The 25073-nt window shown below is 44.5% G+C and overlaps 1 protein-coding gene across 1 annotated transcript in view; it reads left to right on the plus strand.

The window, feature by feature from the left end:
• The window catches only part of LOC138526300 (E3 SUMO-protein ligase RanBP2-like), a 1418318-nt gene that overhangs the window by 251601 nt on the left and 1141644 nt on the right, over window positions 1–25073 (plus strand). Inside the window, exons 7-8 of the mRNA XM_069636875.1 lie at window positions 1615–1807; window positions 2019–2109. Of these exons, the coding sequence (XP_069492976.1) occupies window positions 1615–1807; window positions 2019–2109 (284 nt within the window). The remainder of the gene's footprint in view (window positions 1–1614; window positions 1808–2018; window positions 2110–25073) is intronic.

A 25073-nucleotide genomic window follows, 5' to 3' on the forward strand; every position in this document is an offset into this window, starting at 1 on the left:
GCTCAATATCTCTACCAACTTGTGTAGTACATGCTTATACCAAAGGTTGGGTTAACTATTGCCAAGAGGACCGGGCTGGTGCAGTCTCCCACAGGGTACTGCATACAATCTTGCCTAACAGCCTGCAAAGACTTTTTTCCGGATTACTGCGGGTATAATTATTACAACTATATGTAGTTCTTTACAATGTAATTGCAGTTATTGAAGAAAATGTTTATACTTTTACAGCTACAGTGATCTTGGGGGTGAAAAATGGCTGGCTGAAGGTGGCCTATTAGTGTTAAAAGAAATGGAGAATAGGCATGGCCAAAGGCCATAGTGATGAAATGAAAATAGTGGGCACGGCCAAAGTCCATTTCTAGTGATTAGGGAGTTTGGCAGTGCCCACTGGCCATGTCCGAAGGCCACTGAAAAATATATACAGTAGACTGGGCCATATATATCTGACCCCAACTGCTACCAAAAAGTACATGGGGCTACTTGTGTAGTAAAATGGCTTGCACCCTTGGTGAAACTAAAACTAAAGTATAGCTTCCCCCAACCTACTCCATGAAACCTGTGTAGGGTGGTCGGCTTTCCTTTTTTGCCATGGTGATTCTGAGAGGCATCTTTGGTGCAACCCAATACCCTATACATTAAGTTGTATAGGGATGCAATAGTAGAGGGCTTGAAGGAGAAGCCCATTGGCCACCAAAAGGTCCATGAACCAAAACAGATGGGTAGGGGGTGGGGAGAGGGGTCGAGGGGCACCAAAAATGATCCCCAAAATAGGATTTCTGACTGAATGAGTCGTCCCCACTCTGGGTGATGTGAGCCACATGCCCTTGACTCTTCTGAGCTCCAGGATGACCGGCAGTGATGCAGGACTTGGAACTGGTTACCCCACACTTTCGTAAGAGGTAAGCACTTTGCAGAAACCCCCCAGTTAAAGACAGAACAGTTTCATCTTGCGTTAGCGGACTTGTACTACAGTTGTTGCTGCAGCATCATCCCTGCCACTGCCACCAGCTTGTCTGGGCTACACGCAGTTGGATAAAAATGCCCGTAAAATGAAATGGGGGAGGGGAGGGAGAACAAGGTTCCCCTGCACTAATTCCATAATGGAGGAAGTAGTGCTACACAATATACATAGATGGGGGACTTGTCCTCCTTGCACTGGTAGCCCTGGGGATTTTCCTGTGTCCTCAAAACCGCATGAGTTAAGGGAGTGAGATTTAAGACTTCACTCAAGAAAAGTAGGTGATGGTCTCTGTCGGATATGCTGATTTTTCCCCTTGAAAGAATCTGCAAGGCTGCAAAAAGAAAAATAATTCCTAAGCGGTGTGGTAATTGTTAATAATTCATTCACTTTGTGCCATTGTATTTGATGAAATAATTGTAAACTCGAAGTTCTTAATAAAAGACTGTGTAGTTTTTTTGTATAGCTTAGGATAACTTGTTGCAAAATCATCAACAGCAGGGCATGCAGTCTGGTTCTGGTACTGGCACTGGCCTTGGAAAATGCACATGGGAGAGAGAAAATATTGATGCTAACTCATGTTACACACCTCCAGTATGACGTTGCGATAAAGATGAATATTTTTGGGGTTGCTCATGATAACTGTTTGTTTTCAGTTTTGATCAGACTCTGCAATCAGTAAAGCCCTATGTTGGGTGCACAGATGACTTGTCCATTACCTTCGTGGAGATAAGAGGTCACTTCTACATGTACGCTGGAACATTGTTATTAAAATTGGCACAGCAAAGTGAGGCCCAGTGGAGAGCAGTGACTGAACCAGCTGCTTTGTGCTACCTGATTGCGTTCCAGGTACGCCTTCTGTTGGACAGTCTTCTAGTTAAGAATCTGTCTCGTGTAGTAGCTTTAAAAAAAAAATCTTTTTTAATTAAATGTTAGTCCTCTATATGAATGTTGTCCAATGTTTGTTCAATTATGTAGGGCATTCTTTAGTTCAATCTGTAAAACTGGAGAGTTAGTGTGTGTGCTCCATAATTCATAATTTCTGCTTTGTTTCTATTAGGTCCCAAAGCCAAAAATGAAATCTATAAAAGTTTCGGAAAACGGACAAGATTTGTTGGAACTGTTGGCTTGTGACCGTCGAAGCCAGACAGGTATGAATGTGGGTATAAATTGTGGATGGTCGTGACTATGGTCAATATGTGGGGTCGTCTGACGACTTAAATGCATAGAGATGGGCTACACAGCCATTGTCAAAAAACTACTTGACATTTCATTTGGAAGCTTCTTTTAAGAGCTTGCCTTGAAACCTTTTTCTAGGGAGCAAATCATTTAGCTGTGCTTTTAGAGAAACAATTCTGATTTTCAGAATCAGTCTCTGTACTGCTACGGGTTTGCTTCCGTGTTGTTTGGATTGATTTGCCTTCTGTTGGTGGATGGCCAGTGAGGGTGCCTGTTAAAGTGGTTTTCCAAAATCGGCCATGGTGGGAGGATTTGGGGAGGCCACCCTATTAGGGTGAACAGTGGAAGACATTGAGAGCTTAGTGTTGGGAGTTTTCTAAAGACCACCAAAGGTAGGACGTCAGAATACTCCAACTTTGGGCACAGGACTCCAGCTCTTAGTATAGGCCTGAACCACATTAGTGTTTTTAAGCAATGGCTCAGCAGCCAGGCTTACCTTAGGAGGAAGGGCTGTAGGGAAGGTTCAAGCAACCTAGAGCATACACATAGGCCAAAGAAACACTGAACACCCCCCCCCCCCCCCTGAGAAAGTTCAATACAAATTGTGGTTTATTTTATATATACACCACGACAAAGATAATTCTTTAGAAAGGTAAGTACTGTAACATAACAAAGTAGAACCAATGCAATATTCGCAGTAAGTACATCCATTTTTGTAATAACTTTCAGAATAGCTGTTTCAGGAAATAATAAAACAAAACCAACATAAAGCAGGTAAATACTTTTCAAGACTTGTCATATTTTTCCAGAGACCTGGCAGTCCTTCCCTATCTAGTTACGAGAGTCTCTCACATTGAAGGGCAGAACAAAAGGCACAGTTTTTCTAAAGCCCAATTAAGGGCTTCATAAAACCATACATCGGAGGCAGTACACACTCTCCACTCTTATTATAAGGCTGTACCACCTGCGAATGCGGTAGCATGGGCAGAGCAGCCCGGTTTATCTTAGGTGGGTGAGAGGCCTGTAGCTTGATGTCAAATTGTAGCATAGAAAAATGTTGTATTGTTGAAATAAAGGGTTTATTAAAATACAAGTAGACCAAGATACATCTTGGGTAAATAAGTACTATAACTTCATATAAACACAATCCTAAAAGCCAACTCAACTCGAATCCTTCCTAGATAATCGGACCACCAGAGTCTTCTCCCCTTCGGCCTCAGCAGATCACACACAGATACTTTGTGGTGTCCCTCAGGGATCTTGTGTGTCGCCCACATTGTACAATATATTTACAAAGCTACTCTTCGACCACCTGGAAAATGTGGGTGTCATCTACACCAACTATACAGATGACACTGAAGTCCTCATCCCCCTCACTGGCTGTTACGACCACGATTCCAAACTGCTCAACATTTACAGTGAAATCCAAGCATGGATGGCCACCAGCAGTCTTTGCCTCAATGACAACAAGACCGAGTTAATGATCGTGGGTACTCGGGCACGCCTGAATAAACTCTACACCAGATACACATCTTTCATCATTGACAGTAATAAAATCAACGTCTCTAAAGAGATAAAAACATTGGGGGGGTCTACCTCGACTCAACTTTCTCTTAAACAGGTCAGCAGTGTAGCGTCTTCCACGGCTTACACCAACTAACTGATCTACAGCTGTAAAGCGTATTTATCTACAAGCAGCTGTCTAACACCAGCTAGAGCACTTGCTTTATCTAAACTTGACTACTGCAACACACTATTCCTTTTTTCCTCTGAACACAATCTAAAGAGACTCCAGGTACTCACTGAGAGCTGCACTTAGTCTCCCTAGATCCTGTCGTATTTCCAGCCACATACTCCACACCAACTGGCTGCCCATCCGTGACAGAATCACACTACGCACCCTCGCCATCACGCACAAATGCCTCTCAAACTCTGCCCTGAAATATCTGGCGGATAAAATGTGTAAACACCAACCCACACATACCACCAGATCTTCTCTCTCCCATAGCCTGGTGGTACCAAGGTTCAATCTAAAAACGGCCGGAGGAGCCAGCTTCCCTGTCCAAGCTGCCAAACGATGGCACTCCATTCCCATCCCTCTTAGAGAGGGACCTTTAAAGCTAGTATAAAAAACTGGCTGAGCAACACACCTCATCACTAAGATTCCATAAACATGCTATCCGATCAGTCTATTAGGTTACTGTTCATCATCTTTATTTAACTAGAATACTGCACATTATCTCCTGTTTCTGACCCACCTGTAACCAGGGTCCCACTTATTGTCTCCACTTTTGATTGTAACCTGCCTGCCTTACTATGTATGTAACCTCTAAGTTTTCAAGCGCCCAGTTACCTGAGGGTTTGCTGCGCGTTATCAATATTAAACATATACAAAATACATATGTTATGCAAACTAAGGTATAACCTTATTTAGAGGAGCAAGAAGCAAGTCAAGGAGAGTCAAACATAACTAATTTATAATGAACTAAGTAAACCAGGAAAAGCAAAACCCTATTACACTTTAAGAAAGACACCATGTAATCCAAGATATGTAATTAACCCTATGACAATTTTGGAAATGCTCATAGCAGTTTCAGGGGGAAGCATAACCCAGTCTTAAAAGTTGAGACGAGAAGCAGCTGTTCAAGGGAAGGAGAGTTGTCTTCCCACCCCCCCTAAGCGATACCGAATAAGAAATGAACAACAAGAGAGCACTTTCTGGTAGCATGGCGCAGGGAGTGCAAATAGAGGCTTTGCGATCACCTTAGTGCATAAATTGCAAGCTATATGGTGGATGCGGGTGTGAACGCCATTTTGGCAAAAAGCTGCCATCGTAGAATTTAGGCCCAAAACACGGCGAATATGATTGTGCGTGTTAGTTTTAGACCCCTTGAATGAGAGCGCACACCACCCCCACCCTAGCCAGGTTTCAGAGATCTATAACATTCTCCATTGTCCAAAAACATTACAGGCCCTCGCGCCCTCCGAAGAATGCGCCCTGCAAGGTCATGAGAAGGGAGCAGAGCGCATCTTGGCAGTAGCATCCCACATGACAGATAGCAAGGCTCTCTTGCCCCAACGATCCCCACATAAGAAATGCAGCTTCACCATGCTTTCAGCCTTTGACACCTGCATGCCACATTCCCATCCAAACCCAGACCACTGACCAAAAAAACGTTTACACCCCTTGATCGATCACTAAGATCAGAAGGCAAGGCTATTGCGCTTTCAGAAATGGGTCATGTGATTTGTGCAGCGTGCCAGTATTCACTTCTAGACTGTTTTAGGTCTGTAATAAAGCAGATCAGGGGGTGCGGAGGCAAAACCCAATTACATTTTAAGCAGATTACAATGTTATCCAAGGTAGGTAAACCCTATTGGTGAGCTTTTACACAAATTCGGTTAAGAATACAGTACCAACACTTATTACTTTTTAGAAGGGCTGAACACCATTCAAAATTAGTAAAGCAACATAAACACTTTTTTGAGGACACAATGCAATTCAGAGTAACGCATAATTGAAGGACACTTTCTAACTTCTTTCAGAGATAATTACCACACTAATTCTTTCAGCAAATAAGTACTTATACACTTGTTATACTTTGCAAGACGGAAGCCTTTTCTTATCCAGTCCTTCCCTAGTTTATTGGATGAGTTCTCTGAGGCAGAAGAGGGACCCTAGAGGTCTAGGTGCCAGCTGTAGGCAGGTTGAGATAGGGTTCACTTGCAGGAAAGTCAACGTTTCCCTTGATCCTCTAAGGAAGAATTCACTTTCAGAGTAAAGTGTTCAGGCACTTCTGAGAAGTATCCCTACATGCATTCCAGCATTAGGCCTGGGCAAGTGGTATGTGCAAACTCCCAACCACACAAATCACCCACCCAGCCTCACAGATGCGCGCCAGACTTAAAGTATTACCCAAGCCCACACAGCATCTTGGAAGAAAAGATTATTTTCGGAGTGGATGCCTTCAGGATGCAGTAGCACAGCACTTGGACACTGGATGGGAACTTGCAGCCGTCAGAGGAGGCTTCCTGCAAAGGGTCCTTCGCGGATTCTCACGGCTCTGTGGATTTGGTGCCTTTTTACAGCAGCATGACGAACGAATATTGCCGGTCTGATTCTCTTCACTATCTCGGTCCTGCACTCTGGTCACAGGACTCTAGGGATTTGAATCATCTCTGGTGTTCCAGCAGGAGCCCACCAAAGTTTCAGCTGAATTCGGACTTCGGAAAACCGTGCACTGCACTCCGGTTCGCGGTCCCAGGGTATTGTCGGTTTGCAGCCTAGCAAGGTCGCAGCACGTCGTGGGATGACTAAAAATGCAGGTCTTCTTGAGACTAGTGGCTCTCAAGCCTCTGGGTAGGAGTCGTCGCATTTAGGACCCCCAGGTTGATTCGAAGCAAGGGTTGCATCAGGCTCTTGTTACACAGCAGGCTCTCCGGTCACTGGAAATCTCTACAGATGTATTTTCCTCATATTCCTCTTCGGTTTCAGCTCCAGTCGTCGACTTGTCTGCTGCATTCTAGGTTCAGAGTATTTATCAGGAACTACAGCACAACTTCTGCTATCTCTCCCTGCAGTTTACAGAAAGGGAGGACCTCATAAACAAGGATACTTAATGTCAAAAAAGAAGGAACTCCCCATTCCAGCAGAATGCTGGCCCTTCTGTGCATTACAGAGGCTGAATTAACAGCCGTTGTGTAATCAGACTAAAATGTCACCAAGGTAAAACCACTGCCACCAGCCATTCGAGTAAACTTAAACTTGTAACATAAATGTTACCAGGTAAGTAATAAAGGGGATACATTGTATGCCCAGCACTCCACACAAGGTGGGGTGCGTTAGGTCACTTAAATACACGTAGAGGGGATAGGAATCCCACTTTACTTCTGGGCATCAGTAGTTCACCCAAGACAAAATAAGGGAATTAAAAGGAAGCCCCTGCATTTAAAATGCTGTGTGCTGCCATAGTATATTACAGTCAGTCATAGTTATAGGAAACTAGAACGCCAATCGTACAGTAGAGACATAAAAAGGTCACCCGTAAAAAAGAGTAAAAGACTAAATGAGACAGGAACAAGATTTCCATTCACTGAGGGTGATTATTTTCCCCTTGTCCAAGCAAAAGGTTCTGGGGTTGACATAGGGCAGGAGGATTTATCACACTTAAGAAAATCTTGCACCACCAGAGACACATGTTGGTGGTCAGCGCAACTTTTTCAGAGGGTTGTCGCAACCCATTGTCTTTTTTTTAATGTTGACAAGCTGGCTCAAGTATTTAGCTATCATGATTTTACTCTGGTTGTCATGTAACCAGTGCAGACGCTTACCCACAAGACCACAAGCACTTGTTTCATATTGGGATTTTGTTTTCCAGGAAATATATCAAAACAGATTGCTGGGTTTAAAAGGTGAACACCTTTTATACTTTGCCAGCATATTTATTAGAACATTTCCTGTGTTTATTTTTCTGGTGTTAAGTGCATTTTTTCAAAGTCCAATGCAATCTTGTGTTGCACACTTTCTTTTAAGTTGAAGGTCAATTGCAAATCTTCCTGACTGGTGTCCACCCCCAAATGTTTTGCTTGCACTTGGTAACTATTTTAGCTTGTCCCCAGGTGAAGGGGAATCTTTTTCCCCTCTCACCTAGTCTTTTACTCTTTGTATGGTTGACCTTTTTATGTCTCTCCATAGTGTATAGTTGAAGTTCTATTTTCCTGCAACTTTTGGGCTTAGGCTGGCTTGCCCCTTTGGGCGCCACTGTTAATTTATCTTTCATGCACTTGGGTGAACTACTGTTCCCAAGTAGTAAAGAGGGATTTTCATACCCTTTACATTTTGTATAAGTGAGCCAACACACCCCACCTTAAGTGGAGTGCTGGGGGATATACTGTATCCCCTTTCTTACTTACCTGTAACATTTGTTTTTACAATTGCAGGTTTACCTGAGTGGCTGGTGGCAGCGTAACTACTTTTATGACTTTGTCATCATTACTCGTAGGCTGTTAAATCGGCCTCAGTAATGCACAGAAGGGCCACCATTTTACTAAAATGGTGGCCACCTTCTTTTTTCGCCATTTCTCATGTGCTTGTTTCTGAGGTCTTCCCCTGCCATTCGAGGTGGGAACGACCTCGTGGCAGTTTGGTCTTCGGCAGGAATCCTTTGTATTCCCTGCCCAGGCTCCAGATTGTCTGAGAAGGCAGGAAACGAGGGAGGAGTCCAAAACTCTGCAGTACTTTGTCTTCCACGTTGTCTGAAAGGAATCAAGTCCCAGTGTGGGGGCTCGCTCTCGTGATTGGACAGCCAGACCGCCCCTTTCTGTAAACTGCAGGGAGAACTTGCAGAAGTTGTGCTGTAGTTTCTGATAAATACTCCAAACCTGGAAGCTGCTGTCAAATCAACCACTGGAGCTGAAACCAAAGAGGAAGATAAGATGGCTGTTGCGATTTCCAGCTACCAGAAAGCCTGCTGTGTAACCAGAGCCTGCTGTAACCCTTCATTCCAATCGACCTGCCGGGCTACCGAACGCGATGACTCCTACCCGGAGGCTGGTGAGATCCACTAGCCTCAAGAAGGCCTGCAATTTTAGCCATCCCACAACGTGCTGCGACCTTGTTGGGCTGCAATACCCCAATACCTCGGGACCTCGAGTCATTGTGTGGTGCATGGTCTTCTGAAGTCCGAATCAGTCTGAAACTTTGGTGGCCTCCTCCTGGATCTCCAGAGCCACAATTCGAAACCCTAAAGTCCCCTCACCAGAGTGCAGGACTGAGGTAGTGAAGAGAATGCAACCAGCGATACTCATTCTTCATCTGGCTGAGTAAAAGGGCGCCAAATACACAGAGCCGCGACAATCTGTGAAGGATCCATTGCTTGAAGCCTCCTTTTGACTGCTACTGCAAGTTCCCATCCAGTGTCCAATTCCTTTGTCTCCAGACAATGAATCCAGGGAAGGCATCCACTCCGAATCTGCTATTTTTTTACTAAGGAACTGTGTGGGCTTGGGTAATATTTACTTTGTCTGTTGTGCATCCTGTGAGGCTGAGTGGGTGGTTGGGAGTTTGCCCATACCACTTGTCCAGGCCTAATGCTGGAACGCCTATAGGGAACCTTCTCAGAAGTCCCTGAACTCTGAAAGTGAATACTTGTTTAAGAAGATCTCCTATGTCACTTTGACTTCCCTGCAACTGAACCTGCCACTGAACCCTATCTCAACCTACCTACAGCTGGCACCTAGAACTCTTCTGCCTCTGAGTGAACTCATGCAATAGACTAGGGAAGGACTGGATAAGAAATGGCTTATGTCTTAAAGTATAACCAGTGTAAACGTACTTGCTTGCTTAAAGAATGAGTGTGGTAACTGTATCTCGTTGAAAGGAGAAATTACAAAGTGTCCTTACGTTGTACTTCCCTTTGAGTTGCATTGTGCCCTCTAAAAAGTATATACGTTTCTTTACTTACTTTGAATGGTGTTTCGGCCCTTTCTGAAAAGTAATAAGTGTTGGTACTGTTTTATCATTGCTTAACTGAATGAGTGTAAAAGCTTACCAACAGGGTTTTACCTACCTTGAGTAACATTGTGTTCTTAAAGTATACTCTATGGTGTTGCTTTCCCTGATCTGCTTTATACAGACCTAATACAGTCCTTGGGTTGCTTGAAGCCCCTCTTAAAAGTATATGGTTACTTAACTTGAATAGTTGCTTTTCTTCTAAACTTGTAACCTTCGGTTGTGCCTCCCCTGATTCTGCTTAGAGCAGTTCCAAAATAGTCCTAGGGGTACCTTGAAATACTGTGGGTCTTTTTTAAAGTTTTTTGTTTGTTAATTTATATAGCGCTCCAGGCCCAGGAGTAAAAGGGTGCTTAAAGGACAGGTTACAGAAGTACAATATATATACACGTTTTGCAGTTATACAATTATAGAGGTAATATACAATATATACAAACAATGGTGGTTAGAGCAAGCGGTTAAACATTTGTATGGTATGTACAATATATACAATTAGTAGTGTGCTTAGTCTATCTTGGGATTGGTTTTATCCAGTAGCCAACTAATGACTAATTTCCTGAACAGTTGGAAGGATTTGGTCGATTTGATGTTCAGCGGCAGGGTGTTCCAAAGTTGAGGGGCAAGGACCATGAAGCTCGAGCCACCGGCTATTTTAGTGGTGAATCGGGGCACAGTGAGGCCGAGAGTATTGGACGGTCTAGTGATTCTAGTGCCCGGCTTCAAAGTGAGTTTGTTGGTGAGATGGGGGGGGTTGGTGGTTTAGTGCTTTGTAGGTGAGGCAGAGGGTTTTTAAGTCCATTTTTTGTTGAATGGATAGCCATTTGCAAGATATTCTTATGTGGGAGATGGTATAATTGGCTTTTACTTTCCTTTATTTGCTTAGTGCATTCTCATCGTGTATTCATACTAGTCATTGAGTAGCTTGAGGGCCCTCCAGAAAGTATGATTTACTAACTCTGAACTTAGTTCTAAAAAGTAATGTTGCAAGGGGTATACTTGTAACAGGGTTAACTATGTGATTTCTTAACTGAATGTCGCTGTATTACTGACCGGGTCTACTACCCTTGAATTACTGACTGTATTAAAAAAGTATACATAACCTGGTTTTACTCCCCAAGAATAGCAGTTTTCATTCTGAATGTGTTTTAGGTTTAACTCGCCTTGAACTGCTGATTGCTATTCTTAATAAGGTTATACTTTGGGTTGTATCCCCTAAGTATTGAGTTGGTTTTTATAATTGTCAGTAAATAAATCTTTATTCTAATCTATTTGTGTTAATGATATGTGATAGTACTTCTTTCCCCAAAATTTATCTGGGCCTACTTGTATTTAAATAAACAATTTGTTTACAATGGATAGCGTTTCAGTGTTTCTTTGGACCATATGTATGCCACAATTTTTTTGTACCAAACTACAGCCCCCTCTCCCTCCTAGGATAACCCTGGCTGCTCTGTCCATGCTACCAAAACGTGTTCAGGTGGTACAGCCTTATACTAAGAGTGGAGCTTGTGTACTGCCTCAGATATGTTTTTTAAAAGTCTGGTAGGATTTTAGAAAAACTGTCATAACAGGACTTGACTTCAGCTCAGGATCCCCTCCTGTTATGCAGGAACCCAGCCAATCAGCAGACATGGAAAGGAAAGCCAGCACCAAGATGGAACTGGTTCCAGGCAGGCACAGCAGAAGACGAAGACCAGCAAAGTTTTGGAGTACTCCCCAGTTTCCTGTCTTCAGACACGTTGGCACCTTGGTAGGCTTTCCCCTTGGAAACCTGCCGAAGGCAAAAGTGAAAAAAAGTGCCCCCCCCACCCCCTCTGCATGGCGGAAGGACTAAAAGGACAAGCCATCTTGAATTTGGCAAACAAAGAACACTGTCACCATTTTGTGTCAATGGTGCCGCAGCTGTGGGTACTGCCTGCCCTGCGAGTAAAAATTACACAAGTGGGTAGGATGTAATCACTGCCACCAGCCATTCAGATAAACGTCACTGTAACCAAAAGTTAAAGGAGCAGTGAGCAAGGGGATACAGTGTAACCCCTCAGCAGTCCACATAAGGTGTGGCGTGCTAATCTCGGAAAAGAAGATACGAAGGATATCAAATATGCCCCTGTCCTTGAGCATGTGTTCTCACAAGGAAAACGGCAAGAAAATGAGCCCAAAGGGCTACCAGCAACACTTCAGAGTGTTGTATGCTGCAAAAGTCAATGACCGATGCCCAACACTTGGAGGAAGGCATGCCTCCAAGAAAAAGGTATAAAAAGAAATGCATAAGTATCCTATCGATATAGTAGAAGAATGAGTGTGTAGAAAAAGGTTCCCACTCGCTTAGAAATGACCAAAAAATCCAGTAGTCCAGCAAAAAGTGCTCGGGACTCGCAGGTGTAGGAGATTGTATGTAAAAATGAAAAAATCTACCAATAGGAAGCCAAAACCCAATCAAGATAAGTTAGCTGAGCAGTCAAGGCTTAGTCTGTGAGAAAGTGTGAGTGGTCTAGGGCTACTAGGAGTCCACACAGAGCACCACTAATAATTCAAGTTAAACAGTAAGTATATAAAAATACAGTTCTTTATCAGGCCTTCAGTTGCAGACTAAGCATACACAACTCACAGGCAAGCCTTAAAATCATCATAAAACATATATACACTCTCAACATTAGGCGAATAGAATTACTTATGACTCCATTACCAGTGCAATACAGGCGAGTAGTCTGATGCAAGGAAATATAGGCAAAACCAATACAAGAACAGCTCTCTTCAATCTTAAGTCCAACCCTGAGATGGGGACTTGTCCCCAAAAGTCACAAGTTCTAAAGTCTAATTACTTCAGCTAGGGCTATTCAGAAATGATGTGGTGGCTTGTGGTGGTGCTTTTTATGTTTGGAAAGTTGGATAAGTATTTAGTAAGGTTCGGGTAAGTACTCTACTCAATCCTATTCACTAGGTTAGGCCAGGATCCTTAACCCAGGATCCAGCACCAGAGGTCAGGTTAGTGAGTTAGGCCCAGGACGTCATGCCAAGGGCACCCTATGGGGGAATCTGAGAAGGCAACAGGTATGTAAACTTAGCCTCATGGCTCGGGGTCTTCCAGATTCCACTTGTGTAGGTTCCAGGCTTGGTTCAAGGCTTTGTGCAGTTCTTGTTCCCACCATGAGAGTTGTCTAGACAGAGGTATACTTTGTTTTTTCGGATTTAGTTTCGGTCAGTCACGGTGCAGAGCAATCTGTTCTGGATAGCTTCTAATTGAAGACCCAAATGAAGGCAAAGGACTGCTTCTGTGGGAGAGACGTCCACTGGACACCCCAGGGACACGAAGACTATATCCAACAAATGCCACCACTGTCAGGTGGTGACAGGCGATCATAGACCAGCAAACACAGACGCAGCCCCAGCACAGCTTCCCTTAGAGATGGCTGACAATGCAGGATAAGGCGACTTGTGGAACAAGCTAGAGATCCACAAGATTTCAAGACTCTGCTCTGAACGGCGACGGCTGCAGCAAGGTAGCCCAGGAAGGAGCTGCTCAGTCCACTTGTTGGTCCATGGAAACTTCTGAATGCACAATCAGGACTAGTTTCAACTGGTTCAGAGAAGAATCTTGTCACAGCCATTTTGGGGTGCCAGCCCCATTTTAGTAGCCATGTGCAGTAAATGCAAAAGGTCACGTGTAAACTATCGCAAACTGTAAATGTTGCATGGCTGCCACTAGCTTGTCTTGGGAACAGTGTCAAAGTAACCAAAAAGCCATTATTTAAAATTATATAAGGACACAGCGTTTCAGAACTGCACATAACTTTAAGGTGATGTGTGCAATTGTAAAAATACAATAATTCATAGAGACCTAGTTTCTCAATACTGACAGTTTTAGGGACTGTTCAGTTTCCCCACAAGAAGGAGCAAAAGGGGCATTAGAAGTAAAGGCTTTACTGACCTCCCAAAAGTCAGGACAGGGTTCACAACAAGCAAGAAAAATTAGGTTTGGAGGGCAGGGAGAGGGTGGCTTCCATGGGAATCTGTGGGAGGGATATGTGCAAAAGAAAATCTGGGCTATTGTAGCATGCAATCCTCTTCTGTATGGACCTGGATTCAAATTTTTGTGCTTTGCAGAAAGGACCTTTCATTCCATTTTAGTTTACACTCCGAGCCATTAAAGGGCTGTATTTGTGTTCTTAGTGATGTAGTGTCTATTAAAACTGCAGGCTAGGCTTGGGGACCTGATTGTGTACGTTCTGCTTCTGATTGACGTTACAGTAATGTGGAAATTCTATATGGCTGCTCAATGCACTCCATTAGGCAAGAATTAATGTAGCAACCCTGTGGGAGACTACACAACCCTTGTCCTCTTGGTATTAGGTAACCCACCTTTTGGTATATGCCTGTACTACACAAGTTGGTAGTGTGAATGAGCAGCCAGGCTTATCTCAAGGGGTACAAGTGAGCTGTAGAGCCGTAGCAATGAAATCCGCAAATGCAAGTAGCCAAGTAACACTTACACTCAATGTTTGTTATAAATAATTATTTATTTAAAAGCAGTTTTAAATATGCATTCTTTAAAAAGGGCAATTTATGCAGCGATCAAATGTACATTTCCAGAATCAACACCAAGCAAGTAGATACTCTTTAGAGATGCTTTTACACACTTCCTACACCCTGAGATGACTTCACTAACTAGAACAGTAAGGACATTTATATATCACTAGTTGCTAGGCAAGATTGTATGCAGTACCCTTTGGGTGCACTACAATAACCTTGACGACCTGGCAATAGGGACCCAACCTTTGGTATAAGTCTGAACTACACAGGTTGGTAGTGTGGTCGAGCAGCCAGGCTTATCTCAAGAGGTGTCAATGTGGGTGTTATGGGGAATTCTCAGAAATGTGCTAATTCCCTCCACCTTAGAGACGCCCAGCAACTTTGCTGGATTTTGAGGACTTGATTTTTTTAACCTGGAGATAGTCGGACCCTTTTTCCCCCCACACTCTCGTATTTTAATGTGATTTTGGAGCTTTGTTTCTTTTGTTTATGGAGCCTGACAAACTCTATAGACAACATCTTTTACATTGTGTTACACAGCACCTTCAGTGCAGTGGCACAGGGAAGTCTTTCAGATTTCTTCAAGGCTTCAATACTTTCTCTGGGATAAACTGTTTCCCAGAGCAGTAAAGTTAAATTGACTTTACTTAAATGTGTAGCTTTCTAGACCAAGCACACACTATCTTACAATAGGGTGCTGAAGGGGGTTACCTAGTATCCTTTGTCTAACTTCTCATGCAACAATTGTTAGCCTTTTCTCACTGAATGGCTGGTGACAGTGGTTTCATTTCAACTACCGTGGTGTGCCCCTACCGCGGGCTGCGTTCGCAGATGCAGTAAAGCATCCAAGGGTGCCATTTTTGTCAAAATGGCACCGGTCTTCTTTTTTTCGCCATTTCTTTGTGTAAAGGTCTTTGAGATTTACTCTGCGTGCCAAACCAGGTTTGGTCCCATTGTTCGCTTTGCCTTTGGCAGGATACACGAGTGAAGCCCGCCTCTGGCTCCAGGGTTTCTGGGGTAGGCAGGAAGTGAGGGAGGTGCCCGAAACTCACTCTGCTTAGTCTCCTACGAGACCCAAATGCACTCTGTAGTGATTGGCCAGCTGACTGTCAGGGAAGGACGGCCACCCTGCTGGGAGATTGACAGCTAGGCTGCAATGAATGAGAGGGAACTGAATAGAAGGTGAGGCTTTTGACTTGGAAGGCAGTCGACCACTGGACGAAGGAACCGAAGAAGACATTTAAGAGGACGCCTGCTGCAACTCCTGGACCGTTGGTTTGCCCGATGAAACCGTGCTGCTGTGCTGAAACTCCAAATTCGTATCGACAGAGAAGCCCCTGCAATGACGACTTCTCCCCTTGAGTTGGTGGGACCAATACACTCCAAAGTATGCCACCTGGACCTCCTTCTCGGAGCTGGTTGAATTGCCACGAGTTGCTGCTGGAAACGGTATAGCCAGGGAGAGAAACACCAGCTTGTGTGCTTTGCTTTTAAGCTGACCTAGATCTCCAGGAAGATCCTCCCAACTCTGAGGAAGCAGGACTGACCGAGTCTGAGCACCCCTCAACAGAGTGCGGGACCCCAGAAGCAAGGAAAGTCAATCTCGACAGCCAGGAACCGCAGTGTTGCTATTTGCGGTAGACGCGAGGAGCTAAAACACTGAACAGCCACTGATTTGAAGGTGGCTGGTTGCGAGCGATGACCATCCCATTGCAGTGCAAGAGTCCCCAGAAGTCGTGGGCCCCAGTCGGGGGAACAAGAGGGAGGAACAGTGAGATCTGCAGAGCTGCACAGGAACAAAAGTCATCTGCTGCATCTTTTCACTTCAAAGGTACTGTAAAGTGTGATAGAACTTACCGCTCACTGTAGAGTTGCTTGCATCTTCTACTTCTCACAAGTCTAATCAGCTTGTAGCCCTACATTTGATTTTCTTTTCTTCAAAGACTTCTAAAACATTGTCCAGACTTTTCTACTTACCCACCAAGAGTGCTTCATCCTATATAACACTTTTGCCCATTGACTTTGGCCTAGCCTGTTATACTGAATTACTCTGCTGTGGGGATCCAAATGTATTTGCCTGCTTAAGAATATTTGTGGTCTCGTGGTGTTCTAATAACTTTTTCCTTTTACCAACTTATAACCATATGTTAAATGCCAACCGTAAGATATTAATGTCCCCAGCACCCTAGCTATTGAAGTCACCTGAGGGTGTAGGTAGTGTCTGTGGGCCAACCCAAAAGGGTCTTTACTGATTTAGAAACTAAGAGTGTACAGTATTGAAGTGTATTTGTGTGTTACTATTATATTTCTCCCTTCTGGAGGCTTATTCCAACTGACTGATAAACATTAATTATTTATTCAAGAAACCCTGAGTGGTAAGAGTTTATTTGAATACTAGTCACTGTGAATCTGTGTAACTCCCCTACAGCTCACATTGACCCCCTTGAGATAAGCCTGGCTGCTCAACACGCTATCAAAACTGTGTAGTACAAGCTAATACCAAAGGTTGGGTTTCCTATACCTGTAGTCATAGTTGTATGTAGTGTTCCCAGAGGGTACTGTACACACTTTGCCTAACAGTGAGCAGTAAGGTTGTGACAGTTTCACAATACAGTTATCCAAATAAACACTTACACTCAAGGTTTCTTGATAAAACAATTATTAATTTATTTCACAGTCTGTTATATAAGCCTTCTTCAGAAAGGGAGCAAAACATGTAATACTTAAATATACTTACACACATTCAATTTCTCTAAATCAAATAACACCCATTGGGAATGGCACACAGACACTTCCTACACACTCAGGTGACTTAAATAGCTAGGACACTGGACATTGATTTATCACTGATACATTTAGAGCGATACGGAGTTAGGTTGAAAAAAAAAGATAGAATAGAGGAATAAAATAAAGGTTAACAAAGAAATCCTAAACGGGCAAGTACTTTCAAACACCTTCCAAAGCACAAAGTCGGAGGTAAAAGGGAGTCTCATGGAGCCAGGACAGCCAATGTTAATTGCACAATGTTAAGGGGTGCTGAAGATCATATTTGCAGGTAGGTAAAAAGTCTTGCACAATGTTTTCGGAAATGTTTGTTGAAAATGGAACACTTGAAGGGCCACCAGCTGGGAGGCTTGTGAAGGGCAAAGCTTTAGCAACTCTGCAAGGTAACCAAGACCGGTCTCAACTGGGAGCAAGTAAGGCTACACAACAAGAGGGTAAGATGTCTTGGACTTTACAGTATTATGGTTGGAAGAAATGGTTCCAGCTGGCTACTGTTCCTGTGCAGCTCTGCAGATCCTGCTGTTCCTGGACCTCAGTCGTGGGGACAAGAGGGAGGACGTCTGGGGACTCTGCAAGCGGACAGTCAGCGGCAGCAATGGGCAAACTTCAATTCATCGGTCCTTCAGTGTTTCAGCTTCTCGTGTCTGACAGCAAATAGCAACACCATAGTTCTCGGATACCACTTCAGTCTTTCGTCGCATCTGGGGTCCAGCACTCTGATGTGGCTCAGGCTTGGTCAGTCCTGCATCAGGGAAGTCCGGAGGATCTTCCTAGCGCTCCGGTCCGACTTAAAAGCAACACAATTTGCTGATCCTCTCCCTGGCTCTTTGGTTCCAGCAGCAACTGCAGTGGAAATACAACCAGCTTCAAGAGGATTGGAGTTGATTGGTCCCACCAACTCAAAGGGAGAAGTCGTCCTTGCAGGGTTTCTCTAGTTGAGACGAATTCAGAGCTTCAGCCCAGCAGCAGGGATTCACCAGGTAAAATAATGGTCCGGGAGTTGCTGCAGGCATCTCTTCTAAGTTCTACTTTGGATTCCTTCGTCCAGTGGTCGACTGTCTTCCAAGCCAAAAAGCTTTGCCTTTCATGTTTCTCCCATTCATTCCAGCCTAGATGGCAATCACCCAGCAGGGTGGTTGTCCTTGACAGCCAGCTGGCCAGTCACCTTTGGGTGCATTTGGGCACCTCCCTCACTTCCTGCCCCTGCCAGACATACGGGTGCCAGAGGCGGACTTCACTCATAAATCCCGCCAAAGACAAAACTAACAGATAAACTCTGTGCGCCAAACCAGGTTTGGTCTATCTCAAGAAGGACCTTTCCAACAGAAAATGGCAAAGAAAGACTGGGGCTGTTTTGATGAAATGGGCACCCATTGGTGCCTTACCGAGGCTGCGAATGCAGCCCGTGGCAAAAATACTCGATGGTAGTAAAAGGTAAATCATTGCCACCAGCCATTAACTGTAGAAAGGGTAATATAAGAATGTTACATGAGAAACTAGACAAAGGGGATAGTAAGTAACCCCTGCAGCACCCTATGGTAAAATGGTGTGTGCGGGTTCTAGAAGGTTATAAATTGTAAGCAAAGTCAATTTCACTTCACTGCTCTTGGAAATAGTAGCAATTCGGAAGGTCGCCGACAGCTACGGGCTCTTTTCACATCAGCAGCACTTGCACCACTGTGGTTCTTGGACACAGGTTGGGCTTCCTTCATTCCTTGAGTCCTGCACTCTGGTGAGGGGACTAAAGCTCTGGTCGTTCTGCTTCTGGAGGATCCTGGGGAGACTCCTGGAGCTTCTGGCTGGCTTTAAGTTGCAGTTGACCACAGATTTCTAGACCCCTGTCACTGTTCCTGCAGCAGTGAGGAAGTACAGCCAGTCGGGGAAGATTGTCCAATGGAGTTCGTCTTGGGGTTAGTTGGTCCCATTAACCCAAGGGGAGAAGTCGTCCCTTCCGGAGCTTCTCTTGTCGATCAGAAAAAGGAGTTGCAGCACAGCAGCAGGACTTCACTGGGCAATTCAAAGGTCCAGGAGGGTGCACCAAGCTCCGTTTACGGTTTCTTCGTTGGGTTGTTCTTCCCAGTGGTCGACTGTCTTCAGTCCCCAAACCCTCACATTTTTAAGCAGGTTTCTCTGTTGGGGAGAAATCTCATAAATGTGCTAATTCCCTTCACCTTAGAGACCCCCAGCAACTTTGCTGGATTTTGAGGACTTGATTTTTTTTTTACCTAGAGAGAGCCTTTTTTCCCACTCTCTCATGTATTTTGATGTGTTTTTTACTCTTGTGTTTTGGATTATGGAGTTTTAGACAATTCCATAGGCATCATCTTTTCATGTGTGTTACACAGCACCCTCAGTGCAGTGACACAAGGAAGCTTTCTAGGCTGTCTCAAGATTTAAATACCTTCTCTGGGATAAACTGTTTCCCAGAGAATGTAAAGTTAAATTGACTTTACTAGTCTGTTTAAATTCCTAGACCCAGCACACACGATCTTACACTAGAGTGCTGGAGGGATTACCAAGTATCCCTTATGTCTAGAAACTCATGTAGCAGTCAAATGCTACCCTTTCCTATCAAAATGTCTGGTGGCAGTGGTTTTACAATAAACCACCATGATTTATCCCAACAGCCAACACCAGTAGCTAAAAATCACAGGAGGCATGTTTTTCAAGATGACGCTTTAAGCCCCTTTCCTGGTCATCTTTTTTAGCCATTTTTTGGAAAGGTCCTTCTAGTGTTTGTCCCTGCATGCAAAACTAGGTTTGGTCCCTTTGTATGCCTTTGGCGGGCTTCAGGACTGAAGACCGCCTCTGGAGTGTCTGGGGTGGGCAGGAAGTGAGGGAGGTGCCCGAAACTCCCCGTGCTTAGTCTCCTAGAAGACCCAAATGCGCTCTGGCGGGATTGGCTGGCTGACTGTCTGGCAAGGACAGCCATCCTGCTGTGAGTGGCAGCTAGGCTGGAAAGAATGGGGAAAAAACTGTTTAAAAGGCTAGTCTCTTGGACTGGAAAGCGGAGTCGACCACTGGAACTAAGGAACCGAAGACGAGCTGGAAGAGGACGGCTGCAGCAACTACTGGACCGTTGGTTTGCCTGGTGGAGCCCTGCTGCAGGTCCGAATCGACGGTCATCTCGACAGAGAAACCCTTGAAGGAAGACTTCTTCCTTGGAGTTGGTGGAACCAATCAACTCGTAAGCCACCTGGATACCATGCTCGGAGCTGGTTAGGATTAACCAGGGAGGACACAGCTTGTGTGCTTGAAGAAGCAGCAACCAGAATCAAAGGTTTGCCAATTTGCCAGCTTTGTGACTGGTCCCTGTGCAGTGCAGGAGTCCCCCGACATCCTGTCTTTTGTCCCCACGACTGAGGCTCAGGAACAGCGAGATCTGCAGGAACTGAAGTATTCAGCTGCATTTTTCTCTTCAATTTAAGGTAGTGTGAAAACCCGACCGAGAGAACTTACCACTCACCGCGGAAGTTTGTGGAACTTTGGCAACTTGCAGGCCTAGTCAGCTTGTGACCCGACATATGAACCTTTCTTCCGTGAACTACTTCTAAGAACCGTGGCGAAGACTTTTCCGTTTTAAATACCAAAACCGTTTTTATTTGTACAACACACTAGTCTATTGACTTTGGCCTACCTATTGCATTGAATCAACCCATCTAGTGAACTCAAACTATTTGCACTGTTTTAGAGTAACTGTAATATTCGATGTATGTACTTATGCCTTTTTGCTCCTACTTCGATGCTATTTGGCTCCTACTTAAAGGGAGCTCAACTGCTTTGTATTCAGTATTGTTGTATAATTTGTGTGATATTGGTTGCCGTGAATGATTTATAAATGATTGTGTAATACATTAAGTGTTTTACCAAGAAACCTTGAGTAATAGTGTCTCTCTGAATACTTGTCATTGTAGACCTTTGTAACATCCTTACAAGCTCACATTCTCTCTTGAAATAAGCCTGGCTGCTCAGCTCGCTACCAAAAACTGTGTGATACAGACTTATCCCAAAGGTTGGTTTTGATTACACCTGTTGTCATAGTTGTGTGTAGTGTTCCACAGGGTACTGCATACAACATTTGTCTAACATTCTCCCTTTCATGCACAGCCTAGTTGTCACTCAAACAGCAGGGTAGCTGTCCTGAAAGGCCAGTCAATCAGGACTTGGTGCATGAAGGCATTCCTAAAGACAAAGGAAGGGAGTTTCGGGAACTTTCCTCACATCCTGCCCTTCCAGACAAACCGGAGTTAGAGGTGGGTTCCAGTACTGAAGCCTGTCAAAGGCTAAACAAAGGGCTCAAACCTGGCTTGGCGCTCAGAGTAAACCCCAAGAAAGTCCTCACAAACAGAAAATGGTGAAAAAAGAAGACTGGCCATTTTGACAAAATGGTCATCCATGGGTGCTATACTGCAGCTTAGGATTCAGCCTATGGTAGAAAAGTGCAATGGTAGGAACATTAAACCACTGCCACCAGCCATTCATCTTACCTGCACTACTTTAAGAAATGTTATGAGTAAGTAGGAAAAGGGGCTACTAAGTAAAGCCACAGCACTTCTCATAAGAAGATGTCTGCAGGACCTACAAAGAGGAAAGGTAAGTAAAGTAATTGTCACTTTACTATTTGTTAGGGAGATTTCTCAGAAATGTGCTAATTCCCTTCTACCTTGGAGACCAACGTCTCTTTTGCTGGACTTTAGGACTTTTAATTTGTATCCTGACGAGAGTGAGACCTTTTTCCCCACTCTCCTACATTTTGATTTGAACACTGTTTCATTTGGTTTTGGAGTCTGACAAACTCCATAGGCATCATCCTTTTACATTGCGACACACAGCACCCTCAGTGCAGTGTCACAGGGGAATCCTTTGGATTTCTGTTAAGGTTTTACTACCTTCTCTTAGAGAACTACTGTTTCCAAGAGTAGTAAAGTAAAATTGACTACTTACATTTTCCTCTTTAGAGACCGAGCACACACTGTCTTACAATAGGGTGCTGGAGGGGTTACTTAATATCCCCTTTGGCTAACTTCTCGTGTAACATTTTTATGTTACCCTTTCTACAATTAACGGCTTGTGGCAGTGGTTTACTTTTTCTACCATTGTGTGGTTTTACCGTGGCTGCGTCCGCAGCTGCATTAAGGCATCCATGTGTGGCCATTGGCCCCAGTCCTTTTTTTATTTCTTTTTGCCAATTTTTGTTGGAAAGGTCCTTGAGATTTACTCTGCGTGCCAAACCAGGTTTGGTCCCTTTGTTCGTTTTGTCTTTCGCTGGGTTCACTTGTGAAGCCCACCACTGGCTCCAGCGTGTCTGGCAGGACAGGAAGCAAGGGAGGTGCCCAAAACTCCCTGTGCTTAATCTCATTGGTTACAGGAATGCACCCAAAGGTGATTGCCTGGCTGTCCTTGAGGGGGGGGGAGGGGGCAGAGGGAGGGAGGGGGGGGACAAACACCCTGCTGTGTGAATGACAGCAAGGATGCGAATAAATTGAAACGACTTTCATAAAAGACGGTCTTTTGCAAGAAAGGCAGTCGACCACTGGACGAAGGAACGGAAGAAACTGGAGGAGGAGCTGTTGGGCAAAGTTTGTTTGCAGTACCCTCTGGGAACACTACAAACAACTATGACTATATGTATAGGCAACCCAAACTTTTGTATAAGTTTGTACTACACAGTTTTGGTAGCGTGTTGAGCAGCCAGGCTTATCTCAAGATGGGAAATGTGAGCTGTAGTGGAGTTACACAAAGATTCAGTTACAGGTATTCAAGTAAACTCTTACACTCAGTGTTTCTTCATAAACAATTACTTTATCAGTTATAAACCCTTCTTCAGAAGGGAGCAATAGAATAGTAACAAAAAAATACCCTTCAATACTGTACACTGAGTTTCTGAATCAGAAAAGACCCTTTTAGGATGGCCCACAGACACAACATACACCCACAGGTCACTCTAGTAAGACGGGTGCTGGGGACATTAATAACTTACTATTGGCATTCAGCACGGTTATTAGAACAAGAGACCACAAATATTCCTAAGCAGGCAAGTACATTTAGATATTTTTAGAAGGGTCATTCAATTCAATAGGCTAAGCCAAATTCAATGGGCAAAAGTATTGGATAGGATGAAGCACTTCTGGTAAGTAAATGGAAAAGTCTTTGCATAAGTTCTTAGGAGTCTTTGATGAAAAGAAGAATGAAATGTAGGGCCACGAGCTGATTAGACTTGAGTTGTGGAAGTTACAAGCACTTCTACAGTAAGAGGTAAGTTCTCTTTAGCTTGTTTTACTGTACCTTGGTAAGGAAGAAAAGATGCAGCTGATGACTTCTGTTCCTGTGCAGCTCTGCAGATCTCACTGTTCCTGGGCCTCAGTCGTGGGGACAAGAGGGAGGACGTTGGGGGACTCTGCAATGCACTGGGACTGTCAAAACCTGCAACCGCCAAACTTCACTTTCAGTGGCTGTTTCGCATTTCAGCTACCGCAAATAGCAACAACACAGTTCCTGGCGGTCAAGGTGGACTGTCCTTGCTTATGGGGTCCCGCAATCTGCTAAGCCTGCTCAGTCCTGCTTCGTGGGAGTCTGGAGGATCTTTCAAAAGCTTTAGGCCAGCTTAAAAGTAACTTGCACAATCTGCTGTCCCTCTCCCTGGCTATATGGTTTTCTGCAGCAACTCTGAGGAAACTCAACCCGCTCTGAGATGGGTGTCCGGGTGGCTTCCTTTGGAGTTGATTGTTCCCATCAACTCAAAGGGAGAAGTTGTTCTTGCAGGGGCTTCTCGGTCGATGCAAACTTGCCATTTCGGCACTGCAGTAGGGCTTCACCGGGCAAACCAATGGTCCAGGAGTTGCAGCAGGTGTCCTCTTCAAGGTCTTCTTTGGCTCCTTCGTCCAGTGGTCGACTCTGGCTTCCAAGCCAAGAGACTATCCTTTTTATTCCGTTATCTCCCTTTCATTCCAGCCTAGCTGTTACTCACCGAGCAGGGTGGCTGTCCTTGTCGGACAGCCAGCCAATGACTACAGAGTGCATTTGGGTCTCCTAGGAGACTAAGCACAGGGAGTTTCGGGGTACCTCCCTCACTTCCTGCCTACCCCAGACACTCTGGAGTCAGAGGCGGGTTTCGCTACAGAAACCCTGCCAAAGGCGAAATGAACAAAGAAACCAAACATGGTTTGGCGCGCAGAGACAATCTCTAGAAGGGACTTTCCACAAAGACATGGCAAAAAAAGACCGGGGACCATTATGTCAAAGATGGCTCTGCACCATTTTGAAAAAGATGGCTCCCGCGGGTTATTTACCGGAGCCGCGAACGTAGCCCGCGGTAAATGCGAACCATGGTAGTTCGAACGAAACCACTGCCACCAGCCATTCTGTGAGGAAAAGGTAACATAAAAATGTTACAAAAGCATCTAGACACGGGATAATGAGCAACCCCTCCAGCACTCCATTGTAAGATAGTGTGTGCTGGGTCTAGCAAGTTACATCAGTAAGCAAAGTCAATTTCACTTCACTGCTCTGGGAAACAGTTTATCACAGAGAAGGTATTTCAACCTTGGGAAATCTGACAGACTTCCCTGTGCCACTGCACTGAAGGTGCTGTGGGACACAATGTAAAAGATGATGCCTATGGAGTTTGTCAGACTCCATAACCAAAAGAAACACACACACAGAAAACACAAAGGATTTAAAAGTTCAAAGTCCTAAAGTTCAGCAAAAGATCCAGAAGTCTCTAAGGTGGGAGGAATTTAGTACATTTTTGAGAATTCTCCCTAACAGAAGCTTGTTGCAACTACTGGACCGTTGGTTTACCCGATGAAGCTCTTCTGCAGTGCTGAAGCTCCTAGTTCGACATCGACTAGAAAAGCCCGAAAAGGACGACTTCTCCCCTTGGGTTGGTAAGACGAACTCGAATGAAACCCTCTCTCAGCTGGCTGTACTTCCATTGCTGCAGCAGGAACAGAGTGCCAGGGGACAGGAACACCAGAATCGAATGAATCGTTTTTAAGCCGGACTGGAGCTCCAGGAAGATCTTCTGGACTCCCTTGAAGCAGAGCTAACCAAGCCTGGGCCACCTCAACACAAGGTGTCCAAGAACCGCAGTGATGCTATTTGCGAGTCGCT

This window comes from Ambystoma mexicanum, chromosome 7p (assembly GCF_040938575.1).
Source record: "Ambystoma mexicanum isolate Mex_15411 chromosome 7p, UKY_AmexF1_1, whole genome shotgun sequence".
Taxonomy (NCBI): domain Eukaryota; kingdom Metazoa; phylum Chordata; class Amphibia; order Caudata; family Ambystomatidae; genus Ambystoma; species Ambystoma mexicanum.